Source organism: Sinocyclocheilus anshuiensis, unplaced genomic scaffold (genome assembly GCF_001515605.1).
Source record: "Sinocyclocheilus anshuiensis isolate Anshui unplaced genomic scaffold, SAMN03320099.WGS_v1.1 scaffold87, whole genome shotgun sequence".
NCBI classification, from domain to species: Eukaryota; Metazoa; Chordata; class Actinopteri; order Cypriniformes; family Cyprinidae; genus Sinocyclocheilus; species Sinocyclocheilus anshuiensis.
The window spans coordinates 941,306-961,412 of NW_015549609.1; the positions used below are offsets into that span (position 1 = coordinate 941,306).

Here is a 20,107-nt window from a genome sequence, read left to right on the forward strand (position 1 = left end):
GTCTTGTTTGCAGCTTAAGTTAAGCCAGGGCTGCTAATTGCCCTTAGCCTTAGCCCTCGATTCGTTGGTTGCTAATGCTAACATAGTGCCAAGTAAGCTGAAGAGGCACTTAGAAATCAAGCATCCCTTCCTCAAAGAAAGAAGACTTGGCTTTCATCGAACTGGCAGAAGACCAAGAACTGTGTGAAGTGTGTGAAGGCATCTGACACAATACAAGAGGCTAGTTACTTATTGCTGGAGCTTGCTGAAGTGGAAAAAATGTGATAGCCGAGACACTGGTTTGAGTGTGTCTAAAAAAAAAAACAAACAAAAAACAACTTTTTTTACTTTTACTTTTACTTTTTTTAATTTTACTTCTGACTGTAATATTTCATTTAAAAAAAAGTGGTCAAATTCAAATCTCAAATTACATTGACATCTCTCAAGCCCTAATTTCTAATGACTTGAGAGATGTTCTTTTATAGTTAATATGTATGCAGCTTTTATGACCCCATATTAATTGAGAGACAAAATTAAATATTTGTACTTTTAGAAAATGCATTTTTCATACATATGGGCCATTCCGAATTAAATAGTGAAGGCAAAGGTGTTTAAAATAGGGAAAGAGTGTACATATCGCAAGACCTAAAGATTCATATCAGTTTTAAGCAACATTATTGATGTTAATTAAAAGTCCTTTGATTATGCCAATTTATTATAGTTTTTTTTTTTCAAAATATAGAGGCTGCACAATATCTTTTATGCAATATTTTAAACTAGTTTTGCAGTCATAATAGCAGTAAAGAGTAATATTAACGATTGCAAGAATATCACTTTATCTGACCTTTCTTTGAATTTCTGTTTTGAAAACCATAAGAATGAAAGTGTGTTTTTAGCGAAACTGTGATGTTGACATAAAGGCCACTACATGTTTTATTCCTTGGAATAACACTTTGCTTTTATCACATCATGCTTAATTGGACAATGACACTGCATATTTGTAATTGAATGCTCTTCTTTGCACTATCCATCCATTTGCAACCGGAACTTTTGTTGTTCTGCAGGGACATGCTGAGAATGTCTTTGTTTAGCAAGTAATTACTGTAGTTCCTTTCTGGTTTGAGCAGCTTAATTAGGTGCTGCATGCTAACAGATTTAAAGTGTGGGGCTCCTCTGTGATGGAGAGCCAAAAGCAGCTCTCATCTCTGCATGGATGAAGGGAGGAATATTAGCTTTGTGTTGCGTCTTTGGCTCTGTATGCATGCATGCATGCATGTATGTGTGTGAGATGGATCTCCTGGTGTGATTAATGTGCGTTATCAGAGCAGTAAACCACTTGTAGTGCTCAGTCTTTCCAGTGCCAGTGATTACTTGCTTTTGCAACTTACATTTAATTACAAGGTGACCTCACACTATCCATGCACTCCATTACGGCGTTGCGACGAGCTGCTCTTTGTGTGGGGTGAAAGTACTGTATTGTTTGAACTTGAATGCCATGTCCGTTCAACCTCAGTCTGCAGGATGAGTCATTTCCTGTTCAGTCTGTTTATATGCTCCACGTTCATATATTTAGCTGCCACAAACCTGTCCCCGCACATCCTACGACACCTTCCTACAATAATCCAGAGAGGTTTTTAATGGATGAGCCTTCTCTTTCTATTAGCAGCCCCGTTTCACACCTTCCATGCTAATATCCCTCTAATTCTCACTGTTTATGAGCTGAAGATCGGTTTTCTCCTGTGTGGCAGGTGTTAGCTTGACCTCTACTTTCTGTGCTTTCTTTACCCTTGTATACGTTTTCTGCATTGTCATTAGCCTTCATTTGGGATGCTAATATATGTTTATTGGGTTTCTCTTTTGATTAGATGTCAGATATAATTTTTGGAAAGCAAAAGATAACCAAATTAGCTTCAATATCTTGAAACTTTATTGCATAACCTCCCTCCTACTGTGAAGTCAAAGTTTCTTTCAAGGGCCTTTTCCGTTTTCTCCAGATGTTTTTTGTTAGAGCTGGATTCATGTTGAATGTTGTAGAAATAGGCTCACGCAGCTGGGCATAAATAGGCAGTCATGTAATCTTACCACTTTGTATGTGCTCACTTTTAATTTTTAATCAGCCTCCAGTGGATTGAAACCTGATTCTGTTGAAGGAATGGAATTTCACAGGTGATTCCACCTGCTTGTCACATTGGCTGATGGAGCTGATTATGGCCATACTCTGATACACCTTTTCCAGAATGACTGTCCCCATAGAAAAGATTGCCACATGTGCTAGTCAATTATGAGATGCTCGGCGTCCTTTGGGATTCTTAGACTGATCAAGAGAGTGCTCTGGGTTGTTGTGCTCAATTCATCTCGCAGAGCAAGAACGATTTCCCTATTTACATCATTAACATGACAATGCTTCATTTAGATTTGACAACCGGTTGCTGTTGTGGACTATCTGTTAAAGCTAATTTATTAATTAATGTAACAAGAAATGCATGCATTATATAAACGGAAATATCATTCATTAAGCCTGATATCTAAAAATGTCAACTTGACAGTGTTTAAAAACAAAGCACTTGTGGCAAGATGATCCAAAAAAGTCTGGGATGCAACACAACAAAAGCTGGTCTGAAAGATTATGGATGTAGAGGATTTAAAGGGTCATGAAACTAGTGGTCGACTGATATGTGTTTTTTTAAACAGCCGATGCTGATATCTTGGAAAGCAGGGTGGCCGATATAAAGCCGATATAATTTTATTTTAATTCATATTTAAGAAATTTGAAATCATTTGAAAATGGATTAAAAAATAAACGTGTGAAATAAACATACTCTAGAAGACAAAGTATTTTTCACAAATAAATATTTAATAAAAATATAATTAAAAAGGAAGTAAACACTGTAACCAACAGGGTACTCACAAATGCGTATTTGCGGAATGCTGACGGCAAACGAGAAAGTATTGTAATGTTTGCCTTTAATAATATTAAAGCAATCATAATACTTTTTTTGTATACGTTTTTATTCCTTTGTTTAACAGTTCTAGCTGATTATTAGATCTTCTATCCGTATTAGACAGAACTGAATGACAACAGCGATCAAGAGGGGGAGTGTGAGCACTGTGTGCTCAGGCGTTGCCGCAGCCGTTCTCGGCGCCGTCAAAATAAAAGTCCTGCCTCGAACACATCGGCCAAACAGAAAAACTTATCGGCCGATGCCGATATTTGGAAAATGGCCAAGGCCGATATATCGGTCGACCACTACATGAAACCCCAGACTACTACTTCTGAGATTTTAGCAGAGGTGTTTGTGTTGCACATCATAGAAGACAATGTTAGCATCCAGTAATTTTAACTATTTGAGAAAACTGGTCAATTTTAAGCTTTTTTGCACTATTTTTTTTATCTTCCGGGTTTAAAATCCACATCGTGTTGACATCACAATTTGTGACGCAGCAAAGGACTATAGTACATCGATGACGTGTTGGTGTCTATTAAATTATTAATGAAACTGCGTGTTCTTATCTTATGAGAAGATGCTCTGCTTAATTATTCACAACAGCATGTGCTGATTTGCTATGACAGATGCTTCAGACTATGAGATCGCATACATTATCTGAGAGAAACCTTCATGAATCGAAGGAGAGTTCATTGTAGAGTTCGGCACAAACGCGATTCATTCACTTAGTGAGTATGACCATTTTTACAGCTCCATGATACAACCCGTCAAAAGGCTTATATAATCGCCGCAGAATAAGCCTTAAAAAAGTTATCAGAAGTGCAACAGCACATTCATGTATGTTTTCGATATGGAGTGCAAATGGTTGTGCGTTTATTTGTGTTTTTAACTCGATGGTGTTTCATGGTCATTTGATCTCATGTTGCTCTGGCAAATGCAAGCATTGTATAAATCATCATTTGTTTTAGTGGCACATATATTGGTGCTGCTGTGACACTCCACTGGCTGACCTGTGCTTTCATTGCAGAGGATGCCAGCTCCGATCAGACTGCGGGAGCTGATCCGGACAATCCGGACGGCTCGAACCCAGGCCGAGGAGCGAGAGATGATCCAGAAAGAGTGTGCTGCCATTAGGTCATCCTTTAGAGAAGAAGACAACACATACCGCTGTAGAAATGTGGCTAAGCTCCTTTATATGCACATGTTGGGCTACCCGGCACACTTTGGCCAGGTGAGAAAATGGTATTTCAGAAATTACAGGAATCTTTAAAAGGGCTGCAAGAAGTGCCCACTTAAACATACAGAATTTTGCAGTCTTTCATGGGCAAAATTTCGTTTTCAGCTGGAGTGCCTGAAGCTGATTGCATCACAGAAATTCACGGACAAACGGATAGGATACCTGGGAGCCATGCTGCTCCTGGATGAGAGGCAGGACGTCCATCTATTAATGACGAACTGCATCAAGAAGTGAGTAAGCCGAGGATGTCATCTTGTCTCAACACTCTCATGAATCAACATCTGGCTGTGTGATTGGTGGGAGTTAGGGATATGCCGGTATCAAATTTTCATGTTGCGATTAATTGCTAATGCTTTTATCATGGTTTAATGTGACACTTGTAGGTGGAGAGTGTGAAGTGCAGGATGATTGGGAGCTGCTTCCTCAGTGTGATGGCATTTTAAATTGCATTTCTTTCTTTGTTCCATTTAGTGTCTCTCAAACATCTTATTGCACATCTTCATTTCTTAAAATAAAAAAAAAAAGCCAAACCAGTTCCCATGTTATTGTCATTATCTCAACAGATTTTCTTGGGCACGCAGATTTTACATTGAACGTCAAGTGGTGACCCAACGTGATACCAAAACTATGACTGAAAATGAAAATGTACAATTTTGGTGTCTATTGCTTAAATTCGATAGTTTCATGCTCTCAGCAACCAATAACTCATAAAACACATTGTGGTCAGAACGAACCATGTTTATGTGTTTTGGCAGATGCATTTATTTAATGCGACTTGCATTGCATTCAGTGTATACGTTTTTATCAATTTGTGCGTTCCCTTGGAATTAAACCCATGACCTTGGTGTTGCTACCACCATGTAACATTCCTGTAGTTCAAACAGTTGAGCATGTAATTTCCTACTTTTGTTGAAAATGAATGACTTTGGTCGCTTTGATGCTCAGTTCTAACTAGATGAATTTTAACCAAAATATCAGTGTTTGATTGAATGCACAGCTTTTGACAAAAATATGTTTTAAAACTTGAAAAAATTTTCTGTCCTGACAATGGACAAATGTGTATATATACATTGCCTTAAATGATGGTATACATTCCTGTGCATCCTCTACATCTAATGTTCTGTCTGCAGTGACTTGAACCACAGTACACAGTATGTGCAGGGACTGGCCTTGTGCACCCTGGGCTGCATGGGCTCATCCGAAATGTGCCGTGACTTAGCTGGAGAAGTGGAGAAACTCCTCAAAACGTCAAACTCCTATCTAAGGAAAAAGGTATTTCACACTCCTTCACAGCTGAACGTGGACTTCATGTCCAGTTGCATGTCGAGCTCTGAATGTGTGAACGGTTTTGACATGAGCTCTTCACCCTCAGGCAGCTCTGTGTGCAGTTCACGTCATCCGCAAAGTCCCGGAGCTGATGGAGATGTTCCTGCCAGCAACAAAAAACCTGCTCAGCGAGAAAAATCATGGTGAGAGCTGCTCTCTTTAACATTTCCCGTAGGTCTCATTTTATTGTCATTAAAAATGAATTAACAGATGCATCATTCCTTCTAAGCAGTACATTTCCATCATATATGTCTTAACAAATTGGGAAAAATTAATGCATGTTAAATTAAAAATTAAAGTTTTTAAAGATTGAAATCGCATTAGTTTGTTTTCTGTAATTGCAATATCACAATTATGTGAACTTGATGGTTTGATTTAAGGTGGATGCTGCCAACTTCTAAAATGGGAAAATGTCTTTTTTTCTAATCTAATGTTCTAAGCATTACGTTTTCTTGGTAATATTGTTTAAATTGATTATGAATTTGTTTAAATGTTAAAATGCGAAGTTGATGCGCTCATGTAAAATGTGAGTCCCCCGTTAAGCTTTAGCAAACATGAGCTTTTTTCATACATTAAGATTTAAGTTAGTCTTCACATTCAGCAGAAACAGGAGAATATTGGTTTGTTGTTCATTTTCCTAATGTAAACAAACTTGCTCATGAGTTATATAATGAAATCTGATAAGGAAATCGATGTATTGTTCTGTGTTTTCTGCAGGAGTTCTCCACACGTCTGTTGTTCTGCTCACTGAAATGTGTGAGCGAAGTCCTGATATGCTCTCTCACTTCAGGAAGGTGCGTAGCAAGCGTTCATGCCTTGACCTTCTGCAGTCACCTCTAAAACTGTTTATGCACCACATCAGCCACTCTTACACAAAATCACTCTTTATCTGTTGCTGATAGCATTGACATGACTACTGAAATGAGACTGTAGTCCTTACTGAAATCTGGATGCTTGTCCTGGATTTAGCTGCAGGTGTGTTTATCTCAGTGGGAGATGAATACGGGTTCTTCCTCTCTGTGTATCTGCTTCTAATCTTCCCACCCCCAGCCTGATCTACTGTGCCAGCACGCCCACCTCTCATGCTCATAACCGTAGCATTATGTTAAGCTCTTCTCTGAAAGTGACTTTTTTCCAATTCCCCCCTAACATCTACTTCATATTTTTTCTGTCATTTGTCTTTGTTACAATTCCTGCATTGTGTTAGAATGAGAAGGTAAGAGGACATTCTGGTTTCATAGCTGGTGCATGCTTAAAGAAAACAAACAAAAAAAAAGCCTCATCATCATGGTCACTGTAGATATAGTCCAATTTTTGGTTTTGATGTACTGTTTTTTTTTTTTTTTTTTTTTTTTTTTTTTTTTGCAGTTGTCATTTAAGTGTTTTCTTTTTTGTTTTTTGACATTATATACATTTCACTTGTCCTGCGTTTACCTTTAGATTAATTTCTCTTTCATACGGTCACTATTGGGTTGTGGTTTTTCCAATATGTACATTATAGTGGGGGCGCATATGAAATGGAGACTTTTGCCAAATGAATAAGGATCATATTAATACACAGAAAAAGTACCAAACAATTACAATAAACACTGACATGACCTCCATGTCTTAATGTGTAGTGAAACCAGTCTATTGGAAGATGATCAACTCAGGGTGCCTACGTGTATTGACACTTACTGACCCTTTTTATGTGCTGTCCTGTTTTGAAATATCTACGACCATGCTGTAACCTTGCTGATAGTCTTTCATTTCTTCTCCCACTGTTTTTTTTCTAGCTGGTTCCACAACTTGTACGAATCCTGAAGAACCTGATCATGTCAGGCTACTCCCCTGAGCATGATGTGTCTGGCATCAGTGACCCTTTCCTGCAGGTAAAGACACATCATCTCCTGTCAGTGTTGCTCTATTTAAAAGTGCACTAAGTGACGTTGGCTGTCTGCTATTGAATGAGACACGCCCCCTTTTTCTAAAACCAGGGCTACAAAGATAACATTTAGTCCAGTAGTAGTTTTGCAATGGTAGCAAAATTGCACTCTTCCATGACAAACTCAAAATTGCTCTGCACTTTACTTAAATGATTCATCTCACCATGCTCTCTCAACTTCCTGCTTCCCTTATATGGACTGATCTATGAACATGCTAAATGAGTGACAGGTAGAAAGTGCCTTTTTAAAAAAAAAATTATTTGGCTAAACCCTTTTACCACACTTAGGATTGTCACAGAGACATTATTTTAGGACACCATTTTCAGTGATATGGGATTTTTCTGAGCGTCATTCCATAAAATAAAATCTCTTAGCATTTTTAATGTTGCAGTCGATGTGAATTAAATTCTGTAATGTACCTCATGTCATTTGTTTGGTCAGTTGCAAGAAATTGATTTTTAGAGTGGTCCTTAAGTTTGCAATCCATTTTTCCCATATGAGGTGATACCTGTTCATTTATAGCCTAAAGCGATCTGATGAGCTCCTCTGGGCCACACTGTGTCTCTTGGCATTTTTAAGGTGCGGATATTGAGGCTACTGAGAATTCTGGGAAAGGGTGATGATGATTCTAGTGAAGCTATGAATGACATTCTTGCACAGGTAAGCAGCATGATTATATCCACTTTATAACCACATAACTTTATCTTTCTACCTTTTAAAGATTTCCCATCAAATTATTTTTAATAGGTTGCAACAAATACAGAAACAAGTAAAAATGTAGGCAATGCTATACTCTACGAAACTGTTCTTACGATTATGGACATCAAATCAGAGAGTGGACTAAGGGTGAGTTGCTTAGATTGGCGGTGCTGTGTGAGTGGTTTATATCAATTTTATAACGTTCAAAGGTGTCTGCAGAAAGTGGTTAAAAATGCTGTTGTTTATATTATTACAGGTTTTAGCAATTAACATTTTGGGACGTTTTCTTCTCAACAATGACAAAAACATCAGGTATGTATGTGACTTTTGACCCAAGTGTGACATTCAGGCTTGGTTATAAAGTGACCAGAGAGAAAGCTGTTTAATGCTGTTGAGTGATGAAGACCTTGAGTGATCCATCGACTGAGTGTTACAAATGATGATCTCATAGTCTCTGACATCAGCTTTACTGTGGACTTGAAATAGCTTATTTCATGTGCTGCCCACGCTAGACTTGATTGTCAAAATGATAGGGCTTTGACATTATTACTCTCCCTGAATCAGATATGTGGCATTGACCTCTCTACTGAAGACTGTGCAGACAGACCACAATGCTGTGCAGAGACATCGAAGCACTATCGTGGACTGCTTGAAAGACCTTGATGTGTCCATTAAAAGGTAATTTATGTACAGGCTGCATGGCTTTTTATATCCATTATGGCACAAGAGGATGAGCCCCACTGATTACGCTTGTTCTTCCACAGGCGTGCAATGGAGCTGAGCTTTGCCCTGGTTAACGGCAACAACATCCGGGGCATGATGAAAGAGCTTCTGTATTTCCTGGACTCCTGTGACCCTGATTTCAAAGCGGACTGCGCGTCAGGGATCTTCCTGGCTGCAGAGAAGTAAGGCTGTTTATTGTTAAATCATGCAAATCATGTTGCGCAGAACTCATGTGAGGGGAAACACCAACGACTTCCTTGCATGACAGTCATGTTGCACGTCCTTGCAGCCCTTTTGAAAGCCTGCAGTCTGTTAGCGTTTTAAAATGGTGTAAAAGCCTAGTTAAGTGAATCCGATCAAATTCAGTAAGCAAGCCCTTGAAAAATAAAGAGCTGTTCAAGTGAGTTGTAGAGCAACTCATGGCTGTGTGATGATAAAATGAGTGATCCATTGGCAGAAGCTGATTCTGTTGACACTTTTATATCTGACAGCACTAAAAGGGATTTGATTAGGAGTGTTCAAAAAGATTTACTTGGTTTGATGCTTTTTGGCTTGGTGACTTGGTTTTATATTTTGCAAGCTTTAGACTGCTGGTTTGCACATATATCTAACACTTGTTTGTTGCAGGTATGCACCCTCCAAAAGATGGCACATAGACACCATTATGAGGGTTTTGACAACGGTAAATGTCTTGCTCTCATTGTTTCTTACTATAATCTGCTTTACTCCTACCATTAAACTAGATCACATTCATGATCATTTGAGTTTATCACTTGATGTCAATTTAAAGTACACTTTGGAATAGACAATGTTTAGTTACGGTTGCTGATTAACTCATGATATTGAGTGTAGAGTGTAAAGCATGATCCTATTATCTCCGACAGCATTTCTTAATCTTGGTCTTGGTGATGTGTGTTTTGAGTTCTGTATGTCATTTCATGCCGTTGTTCCACCAAAACTGTTTTTTTTGGCCAGTGCTTGGCCAGGGATCTGCAGACATCTTTCAGTTTGCATTTCCACTAACTTGAGCCAAATGATGACATAGCCTGCCCACAATTAAACGCAAGTCTTGAGGACATTTTAACATCCACAATAATATAATTTAATATAGTTTTGCAGTAGTCTTTCCAGATTGAGTAGCAGTTATTTGTTGCTGACATTATCTTGTCCTCTGGCCTGAATTTAGGAGCGTTTTAAGAGTTGTTTAGGCCCAGAGCCAAGTTATTTGTGGTGGAAATGGACAAAATGGCTCTCTTTTGATGGCAGAGTGGTTTAAAATGCCGTTCTGATGTACCTGTTTTGTATCTGCTTTTATAGGCAGGGAGTTATGTCCGGGATGACTCTGTGCCCAACCTCATTCAGCTCATTACAAATAGTGTAGAGATGCATGCCTACACTGTACAGAGACTCTACAAAGCCCTCCTGGATGACATCTCTCAGGTTAGAATCATCTTAACACTGCGTTTTCTTCACTGGACTTTAAAGTTTGTTTGTCCTCACTTTCTTTCTTCCTCTTTCCCATGAAGACCTGCATTACTAGAGCGAATGCCTATTATGGAGAAAACAGCCACTAACGGCCCAGCAGAGATTGTCCAGACCAATGGAGAAACAGATTCAACCATACTGGACACAAAACATCTGCCCAGCATCATTCAACCAGCCAGTCAGGTGGGTTTCTAGAGCATGGTTTCTCAATCCAATCCAGTGCACATTTTAGGCATCTCAATAATCTGACGATGTATTCAGCCTCTAAATGTGCGTATTTTCCTCATACTCATTATGCAAAAAACAGGATGTCAAAAATCCAGTATACATGACACATCATTACTTTGCTAGAAATACACTGTGTTAAAAGAATTGCACATAGCGATTGTTCAGCTGATGTAACGTCTCCAGCCCCCCTCTAAAAAAAAAAAATTCCAGTAGACAGAAACTCCTTTAAACAGTTTTGAAAGTTACATAAGTCTATCCCTCACAGCCGCATTTCATCCACATTAAATTCAGTATGGCATCTAACCTGACTAAAAAAATGGCAGAGTACTATGAGTGGGGCAGCTCAAACGCAAGTATTTTAGGCATCCAGAAAACTATTCCTCAAGGTTGAATTGTGCTGCTTGAACAATGGCTGAGTAAATTATTTTCGTGTTGATTAGAATGTTATGGGTCAAAGAAATGTGGTCAAAAGGCTGTCAATATGGTGAATGTAGTGTGTCTGGGAATGCATTTATACTGCATACCTAAAGAGCATACCTCATCTACAGTTGAATTACGTACTTTTTTTTTTATTCTACAGTTTGGCTGTTCTAAGTGGCAGTTTAGTTCATTGAGCGCTCTACTAATGATCTGATAAGTTGAATCAGGTGTACTAGATAAGGGAGACGTCCAAAATGCATGGCGTAGTAGTATTGGATTGTTTAGGAATGGATTGAGAACCTCTGCTAGAGTAATGAAAAAATATCTCCGGTATGGTTGAGCAGATAAAGAGGGATATTTAGCTGTGGTGAAATATTTACTGTATGCTAATGTTCTGTGTTTCCTGTTTTACAGGCAAATGATTTATTAGACCTACTCGGAGGTAATGATGTGGTACCTGTTATCCAAACAACTGTTCCCACAAAGCCTGCGTCAGCTGGAGGAGAACTGCTGGATCTGCTGGGAGACCTTTTTCTGACAGGTCAGCCTGCTGCACACCTCTGGTGCTCTAGCAAATTCACATCCTGCCATTCCTGTGTCTCCATGTTTAGGACACTGACTGATTTTACAGTAGCTAACTTGCACTTAACCCATTTATAATAGGATTGATTGCTCAATCAAATTGAAAAGCTGTCATGTAAACACCTCAATCGTTCTGACTGAGCTCGATCTGAATGAAATTTTGATCGGATGAAAGCTGAAATAATCTGATAAACAGGAAAAAATGAAGCATGTAAATGCTTTAATCAGACTATTTTCTCAGTCAGATTCAAAAATACCTTACATACATACACTGTGCCATGATGCATTTTTTTTTTACATGTTTTGTGTCATACGAATGCTTCAGTTTTGTTCGGAATACATGTAATGCACATGCAAACAAACATGTGAATCAGATTGCAATGTTTATGGTTCATATTAACACAATTTTCATAATCTTAAATCAGATTGGATTCATTCAAATCAGTGCAAGTAAACATCTACTGTAGATCTCCCAAAAATGAAAATACTGTTATTTACTTATCCTCATTTCAATCCAAACACCTGAATGACGTCCTTTTGTGAGTAATTTTCTTTTTTGGGTGAAGCCCTGCTCATACCATTGTACCTTCTCACTCCTTAGGTGGTCCGACTCCCACCCCTGCTCCCTCTGTGACCTTGTCCCAGCCCCCTTTCCTTTTGGACGGTCTCACCTCGCAGCCCCTCTTCAATGACATTGCAGCAGGTGAGCTTGCATTAAATTTCATCATAGTGGTTAATGCAAAATAGGACAGTGCAATTATCATATCTGTTTCTGTCTTGCAGGTATTCCGCCAATGACAGCGTACAACAAAAATGGTCTAAAAATCGAGTTCACATTTGAGAGGGCCAACCCCAATCCCAATATTGCAGTTATCACCATCCATGCCACCAACTCCACCGAGGCTGACATGACAGAATTTGTGTTCCAGGCTGCAGTACCAAAGGTTTGTTCTTTTCCCTCTAATAGTTCTTGTTACTGAGAACCCTAGTTAGTTAACCTTAGTGGTTAAACGGACCGTAGTTGATCCGTGATCCGTACGGTCCAAGCCCCATGGTTCGGCACGCATGTGATCCGCGGATTAATTGCAAAATGTAACCATAATAGAGTATAAGTTTATCATTTGTTCGTATTTACACAAGCAAGCGAATTTTAAACAATTCCAGAGAGAAAAGGCAAAAGGGAACTCGATTCGTTACTCGCGCGTTTTAAAACGGCGCGCGAACACCGAACTGAATCCTCTTCTGAATCCTCTGAACAGACACAGACAAATAAAATTATGACAAAATACCCATCTCGACAATCATTCAGGTAAACGCAGTCAGTTATGTTTCAAGTGAATGAAAACAGCTGAGAAAGAAATCGGATGTGAAGTGTATCATTATATCGGATCCGTGTATCAGGTCTTAAAGGGACAGGGGCCTATAAATACTGCTGCTGTCATTAATGATCATCAAACAACAAAACTAAATTAAAATAAAATCTATATTTAATTTATACAGTGAACACTATACAGTGTTATTTTCCCTAATTGTTACATTTCTGTATTTGAATACTACCAACCTTATTTTATTTGTAACAAAATCTGTTGTATTTATCTATGTGTCACGCGGTCGTGGTTGTAGGAAAGGCGCACGAAGAAGGAGTAGAAGTAAAGGAGTCTTTAATAAACATCAAAAGGTTCTGACTGTCTTCAGAAACGATTCAATGGCATTTTGTTTTCGTCTTCGCTCCATGTAATACCTAAAGGAGGTGTTCTTAATCGCAATGCTGCTTTGTCCATGGAGGTTACGGGAAAATTCAGTTTTTCCATAAGCGCCACCTGCTGTCAGAGAGTGGATTTACAGAGACTATTGAGGTGCAATGATATCACGCAGCGCCTGAAAATAGGCTAACTTCCGCCAACATAACCAACGTGACCACCTGCTTGCACAGGGAGCGTGCTGGGGCCTATTTTCAGGCGCTGTGTGAAAATGAGCCTATTTTCAAAAATAGTGGAGTGTTCCTTTAAAGTCTTAACTTCAGATTGATCACATTTAAAGTAAAAAAGAAATATCTAAAATGGTATAACAAAAGTCTTAATTGTCATTTTAAGAGGTCTTAAATTTGGAGATAGAAAAACAGGAATTGTGATAGTCTAATTTGATTATTAAACTTCAAAAGGTTATCATTTCATTAAATAAATGTGAGTGCTGCAAGTCAAAAGGCATGTTGTAGAAGGTTATAAGAAAGCATATTTTTATCTCATCTTTTTGAATGAGCAGCTGGAGGCATTAAAGCATAGACGTTTCAAAACAAGTCCCAGTGTATTTCAGGCGTGTTTATAATTGAAAGTTCCACATAATACATTAATTTTTTTTTTCTTCTTTTTTTCTGGGTTTTACTGGCATTTTGGCTACCCAAAAATTGTATCTGGCATTTAATTCAATGTAAGCTTTTATGGCTTCTTGTCTCTTCTGCCCCATCACAGGAAGAGAAGGCTAATGACATTAACACATTTAGTATATTGATTTTTACCAGTATTGGCACAATAGTCTTTTTAATTGCTTTATTTGAACACATTATTGTATAAGAGAAATCCAATATTGAACAACCTATAATTCACATGTAATGGCTAATCTCTCACATACTATTTGACTTTTTTTATTTTTTATTTTTTTTTTACACAGTTTCTAGCCATGCAGCCTTTCTCTCTGGTTTTATGATTTAACTGCTATAAGAAACACACATCAACTCATTTGAGCTTAGTAATTAGTACTGAACTAGCTTACATTTGATTTACCTATTACAATAGTCCCTTTGCAGTTACTGCTATCATGAAAATACACTTATATGAAGGTTTAAAATTCTACAAAAGACACATTTAATGTCCAACAACAAATATTTTAGCAAAATGTATATTTGCTCAGGATTATTGCGCTACTATTCAATTGACGATCGACATTAAGGGCTGCTTAAGAATAAACGTGCACAAATTGGTGAGATTGTGTGAACTTAATTAGACATTTATGGAACCGCTTTAGCCCCAATTGATATGTTAGGTTATTTCAAGTCAGGTTTTGTACTTTAATCCCTGCTTTTCCTTGGGTCTCCGTAGTGTTGTGGTGATGCGTCACAATCACGCAGCAGCAGTGATGAATGAACGCGCTTGAGAAACAGTTTAGAGAGGAGAAATCAATCTACATATAATATATTGGTCACAGATTATTGGTCACTTTCTAAACAGTAAAAGTATAGCGCATCCACTAGTAATTATATATTAATAAACCGGTTTTTACTGATGCAAATATGTTAGAAACGATGCATCGCGATATAAATGCCAACTTGTAGCCCATGCACACTTTTTAAACCGATGCATCGCATCGTTAACTTTTTATGTCGATAACACCGAGCGAATCGGGGAATCTTCCCATCCCTAGTCCCTATGTATCACACAATTTAATTGTGGTGTTTTTACAAAATACACATACATCACTGCACCAATAAAATGTGTTACACTTTTCATACTGCAGTGTTAGAGATAGTGTGGATTTAGTGTGCGTTAAGGGACCTGAGCTTTGGTATTTTTTAGACCTTGGACAATTTTTGCACACTTACTTCCTGTCACGTACACACTCTCTCAAGCGCCCAAGACCGTAAGTGTGTGTTTTGGGACAGGCCCAAAGTCTGTCTTGTTTTATGCTGATTTGATCTTGTCTGCCCCCCTCACTCTCATACTCCCCCTCCTGTTCAGTACAGAAAATACACCCACAGACTGCAGTGGAAACCAATGTGGGGGTGTTTGCGGTAAAACATAATCAGGAAAAGGATGTCTTGTAAGTCACCAATACCTATTATGCTTTTAAGCATCAAACCATATTCTTAAGTCTGTCAATATCAACTTGACATGTTTCTGATGCATTTCCACAAGAGTCTACACAAACATTTGTTCTCAAGCTCAACTGTTTTTCTCTAAACAATGACACATTCCCATGAAGCTTATGAGCCAGAGAACAACCGTTTTAAAGCCTGGTTTTAAACATGTGCAGTCCTCCTATATTAAATACAGAAGAGGGTTATGCATGTGTCAGATTTCTTCATTTGCATGCTATAATAAAGTATACCAGGTGAATGCTCCGGATACAAGCTATGTTGTGGCTTACACCGTATTTCACATGAAACCGTTTGGCTCGTTGTCTGTCAGCAGTAATGTACACACTATCAGATCTGTCAAGAAGTGCTTGACTTGCATCACATGAATCATCATGACTAGGCAAGTTCATACAGCATCTAAATGTCATTGACAATGAAACTGGAGGTGGAGGTGACTGAGAGAGAGGCTGTTGCTTGTTACGGTTTGCGCAGTTTACACCACCCAATAGTTTTGCATCGTCAAAGCTGGACACTTTTCCCCAAAGCCCTTAATTTGGCATATAGTTGTTTTGTTTGCCTCTACTTATCACAGATGGTGTGTTCTTAAATTGATTTTTAAATCTTAAAATACGTTTATATAGATTGAAAATAGCCTACACTAAAGAAGTTAGATTTTTAGCGCAATCCTTAAGGATTGAAATCTACTAAAAATGTAAAGTAGTTAAAGAACGTGATCTTAAAATTCAAATAGATTTCTCACTACATTAACACAACTAGAGGCCTGGCAATGTATAATGAGGTTATGGTCAGCGTAGATGCTGTAAATATAGACTATGAATATAAGGCCTTCATGAATGTAGTTATACGCACTGAATGGACTTTTTTGCTTTTGTTTGACTTTCTGCAGTGATTTGGAGTACAGAAATATTGCCTGATTTAAAGCAATGTGCCTTTGTCATAACTAGTTAAAAAGAAAACCCTCATATGAGTGGTTATCATTACAGGAAGAGCAAGAACATGATGTCTGAAGAGTAGAGGACTTTTTTTGTTTTGCTGTCATTTCACTCGAGTTCTCGTTCCGAGGGCGTCTTAAGTGCGTACCGTCGGTGTGTGTTAGTGTCTCTTCTTGCCGCTTCCAAAGGCAGTTCGCAACATTAACCTGAATATACCTCACATTGTCGTCTTGTTTTGTCTTTGTCGACTCGGGAGAGTACTGTGACGTTTCATCAAGTCATCGAAATGCTCTCTTTGCGTCCGTATCCTCACGTCATCTCTCGCTGCTCTTTGTTTTCTTCATCACTTTGCGTAATTACATTCGCTATGCCACACTGAAGTCTGGTGACCAAATCAAGAGATGTTCTTTGGGCTTGGGAAATATTTTTAGCAATGTTATGTATATGGAGAGAAAAAAAAAGACTTCTCATTCTATTAGCCTCTTTGAGTTTTGTTGCGATTCTTTCGATTACTTGGCTTTTTCTGTACATACTGAGGGCTTTTAAGATGCATCAGTTGTTTCTTTTCATCCCTTTTTAAGATCCCATTTTCTAAGACTTGCTTCCAGTACTGCACACAGTGTATAATGTTTGAAGCTGTCCCTCAGAAAGTAGTCTAATTTAACAACTTACCTGTTTGATTGTTTATTGGAAAGAAAATGTACTATGTGCTGCCTGTATATTGTGTATAATTGTAAAACGCATCAAAAAGATCAAATCAAATAAAAACCCCATTTGAAGACCTATGACGTTCAGTTAGGGGTGTAATAATGTGCACATGATCTTGAGTTCGCTTTGTTTTAACTAGACTAGATTTTAACTGGATCGCAGTCATGTACTACTGAAAGAATGAAATGCTGCATATGGATGTAATTTCTCCTGGGTATCAGCTGTTTTTTTTTTTTCCTCATGTACTCCCAGTTATACATAATAATGCAATTTAAAGGGATATTTTACCCAACAAAAAATATTGTCATTTAAAGGGTTAGTTCACCCAAAAATGAAAATTAGACCGTGTTTTACTCACCTTCGAAGCATCCTAGGTGTATATGACTTTCTTCTTTCAGACGAATCCAGTCAGAGTTATATTAAAAATTGTCCTGCTATTCCAATATATTGAATAAAACATGTCTTGAGTATTTTAAACTTGCAGTTGAATGTGTGCCACAGCCTGTTTAATTAAGACAAGGAATCTGAGATACAATTTATTTTGAGATTGTATGGGTTTGTTCTGTATGGACATACAGTATTATTGTATTTGTGCAGGTCTTGAAAAGTCTTTGTCGTGATTAAAAAAAAAAATCCGTTTAATTAATTCATGTGATGCATACACAATCAGAATATGAACATTCCTATTAATTTTGGAATATTCATGTGCATGCAATCACGATTATTGTATAATTTCTGCTCCAGTCAAATGCTTAATCATTTGTTTGTGTTTTTAGACATTCCAGCTGCAGCTCCTGTCCCCCAGCAGTAATGTAGTCCCAGCACTCAACCAGGGAAGTGTCACGCAAGTCATCAGGGTTCTCAACCCACAGAAGGTAAGATGTTACTGTGAGGCCACACTCTGCTTGCTATTGCAGTAGATCTTCAGAGATCAGTCCATTGATCCTGAAACATGTTCAGAAGTCTGATTTGGATGAAATCAGAGCAAGAACAGTGGTTTTCAGCATCAGAGGAAGCTCGCTGGTCACTGCCAAGAGCATGAGAGCTTTTCCCAGTGCCTGAACTGAACTTGTTGGCAAAGCTCCCTCTGATTGTCCAACAACGTCAATGAAGTTTACTACAGAAAATCAACTGAAAATCAGCTAGTGAGATGCTAGCCTTTAGCGTTTGAAATCAAATGCGTGAAGACAATCAGAAGCTGATTAGGCTGGTTTTGCTCTGAAGTTGAAGCTTGTCACATTTAGGCTGCACGATTAATCGAAACAAAACCGGAATTACATTATGGCTTAGTGCAAATAGTTGCAAATGCTTGATTTAAATATATGTATATATGTGTATAATAAGAAGAATAGAGGAATAATTATTATAATATAATACTTTAAATGTTTAATATTTATAATAATAATAATGATTATTATTATATGGACATTAACATATAATACATTTTTTGGCAAATTGTGCAGCCCTACAAACACGTACCGCAAACCATTCACATTTTTAATTGTAATTTTTATCAGAAAAATCTCAAATGAGGTTTTCCACCCTAAGTTGCGCAGCTCTAGTTTGTCACCAGTAATGCTTGCATTTACAGCAATTAAGGACTCAATTTTATGGATAAACATCATAATGTCATATAATTTTTAATAATAGCAAATTTTGCCTTTAGCCTGTGCCTGACTTCGTCTTTTATTACAGCAACAGTTGCGAATGCGGATCAAGCTGACATACACTCACAAAGGCTCTCCTGTACAAGACCTGTCCGAGGTCAACAATTTCCCCCCTCAGTCCTGGCAGTGATTTGCTACCCTTCTCTATCTTAAAGACCCCCAGCAAGGGAACTATGGGAAAGATGTCCCCTCCCCATTCTCAAATGATCCCCCGTGACGACATCACAGATCGCTGCCCTGGGGTTGCATGGGAAGCAGTGGAATCTTCCTGACACAGTCAAGAGTTGATGGTATGAAGACATGATGATGATGATGAAGACAATTACAGCGACAATGATGAAGAAAAATCACAAATATCTCAATACATATCTTTTCATTTGTTTCTTTGCCCGTCTGTCTTTCTCTCTGCTTCGGGGTTAGTGCAAAATGTCCATGCTCACACTGTGCACTCTCACTTAATCTGTCACTATAGTGCACTCTGACTCACCCTGCCGCCCAGGGCCAATACATGGGAAAACATCGCTTGTGGCCACTATACAAAGGAGCTGCTTGTTTGATTTGTCTGTTTTGTTAGATTTTTTTTCATGTTTTTAATCTTGTTAATGGGTTTGGTGTATTTTAAGAAAGAAAAACAAAAAAAGACATACTAAATTAATTGCAAAATTCTGAACATTTGCACCTTAACCATTTCAGAATCAAGAGGAAAATGGGTTGTGATGGCACCTTAAATCATCGTTGTACATGGCATTTCTTAATTTTCGTGTAAGGTTGATCTAATGTCCTGTAATAAAGTATACCAGGTGAATGCTCCGGATACAAGCTATGTTGTGGCTTACACCGTATTTCACATGAAACCGTTTGGCTCGTTGTCTGTCAGCAGTAATGTACACACTATCAGATCTGTCAAGAAGTGCTTGACTTGCATCACATGAATCATCATGACTAGGCAAGTTCATACAGCATCTAAATGTCATTGACAATGAAACTGGAGGTGGAGGTGACTGAGAGAGAGGCTGTTGCTTGTTACGGTTTGCGCAGTTTACACCACCCAATAGCAGCGGGTGTTGCAGTTGAAAAGTCCACAAGTCGTCAAATAAAGCGCGCGCATTCATAATAAAAACGCCTCCTGTAGTGAATCCATGCGTTTTTGTAAGAAAAATATCCATATTTCAAATGTAATAAACACTTTTTCTCACTTCTGTTATCTGTCATACGCGGAAGGCGTTCCGGCGGATGACGTAAAACGTCGGCGTTGCGTGATTAGTGACGAACGCCGGTCATGAATCAGAAATACAAACAGGATTTGCAAAGAAAAATGTCGGAGGATTTCTCGATATAAACCAAGAGGAGACTGGTTTTCCTTTGCTAAAGTAAGGAAAC

The 20,107-nt window shown here is 38.2% G+C and overlaps 1 protein-coding gene across 1 annotated transcript in view; it reads left to right on the plus strand.

Moving 5' to 3' along the window:
• Positions 1-19,777, plus strand: part of LOC107659101 (AP-1 complex subunit gamma-1-like) — a 28,095-nt gene extending 8,318 nt beyond the window's left edge. The window contains exons 2-21 of the mRNA XM_016447929.1: positions 3,952-4,155; positions 4,267-4,391; positions 5,292-5,433; positions 5,534-5,630; positions 6,205-6,281; positions 6,695-6,703; positions 7,263-7,358; positions 7,992-8,072; positions 8,160-8,258; positions 8,368-8,423; positions 8,676-8,789; positions 8,876-9,016; positions 9,462-9,516; positions 10,152-10,318; positions 10,361-10,502; positions 11,382-11,508; positions 12,151-12,252; positions 12,333-12,493; positions 17,837-17,935; positions 18,756-19,777. Of these exons, the coding sequence (XP_016303415.1) occupies positions 3,955-4,155; positions 4,267-4,391; positions 5,292-5,433; positions 5,534-5,630; positions 6,205-6,281; positions 6,695-6,703; positions 7,263-7,358; positions 7,992-8,072; positions 8,160-8,258; positions 8,368-8,423; positions 8,676-8,789; positions 8,876-9,016; positions 9,462-9,516; positions 10,152-10,318; positions 10,361-10,502; positions 11,382-11,508; positions 12,151-12,252; positions 12,333-12,493; positions 17,837-17,935; positions 18,756-18,857 (2,193 nt within the window). The 5' untranslated portion in view covers positions 3,952-3,954 and the 3' untranslated portion in view covers positions 18,858-19,777. The remainder of the gene's footprint in view (positions 1-3,951; positions 4,156-4,266; positions 4,392-5,291; positions 5,434-5,533; positions 5,631-6,204; positions 6,282-6,694; positions 6,704-7,262; positions 7,359-7,991; positions 8,073-8,159; positions 8,259-8,367; positions 8,424-8,675; positions 8,790-8,875; positions 9,017-9,461; positions 9,517-10,151; positions 10,319-10,360; positions 10,503-11,381; positions 11,509-12,150; positions 12,253-12,332; positions 12,494-17,836; positions 17,936-18,755) is intronic.
• The last annotated feature ends 330 nt before the right edge of the window (positions 19,778-20,107 follow it).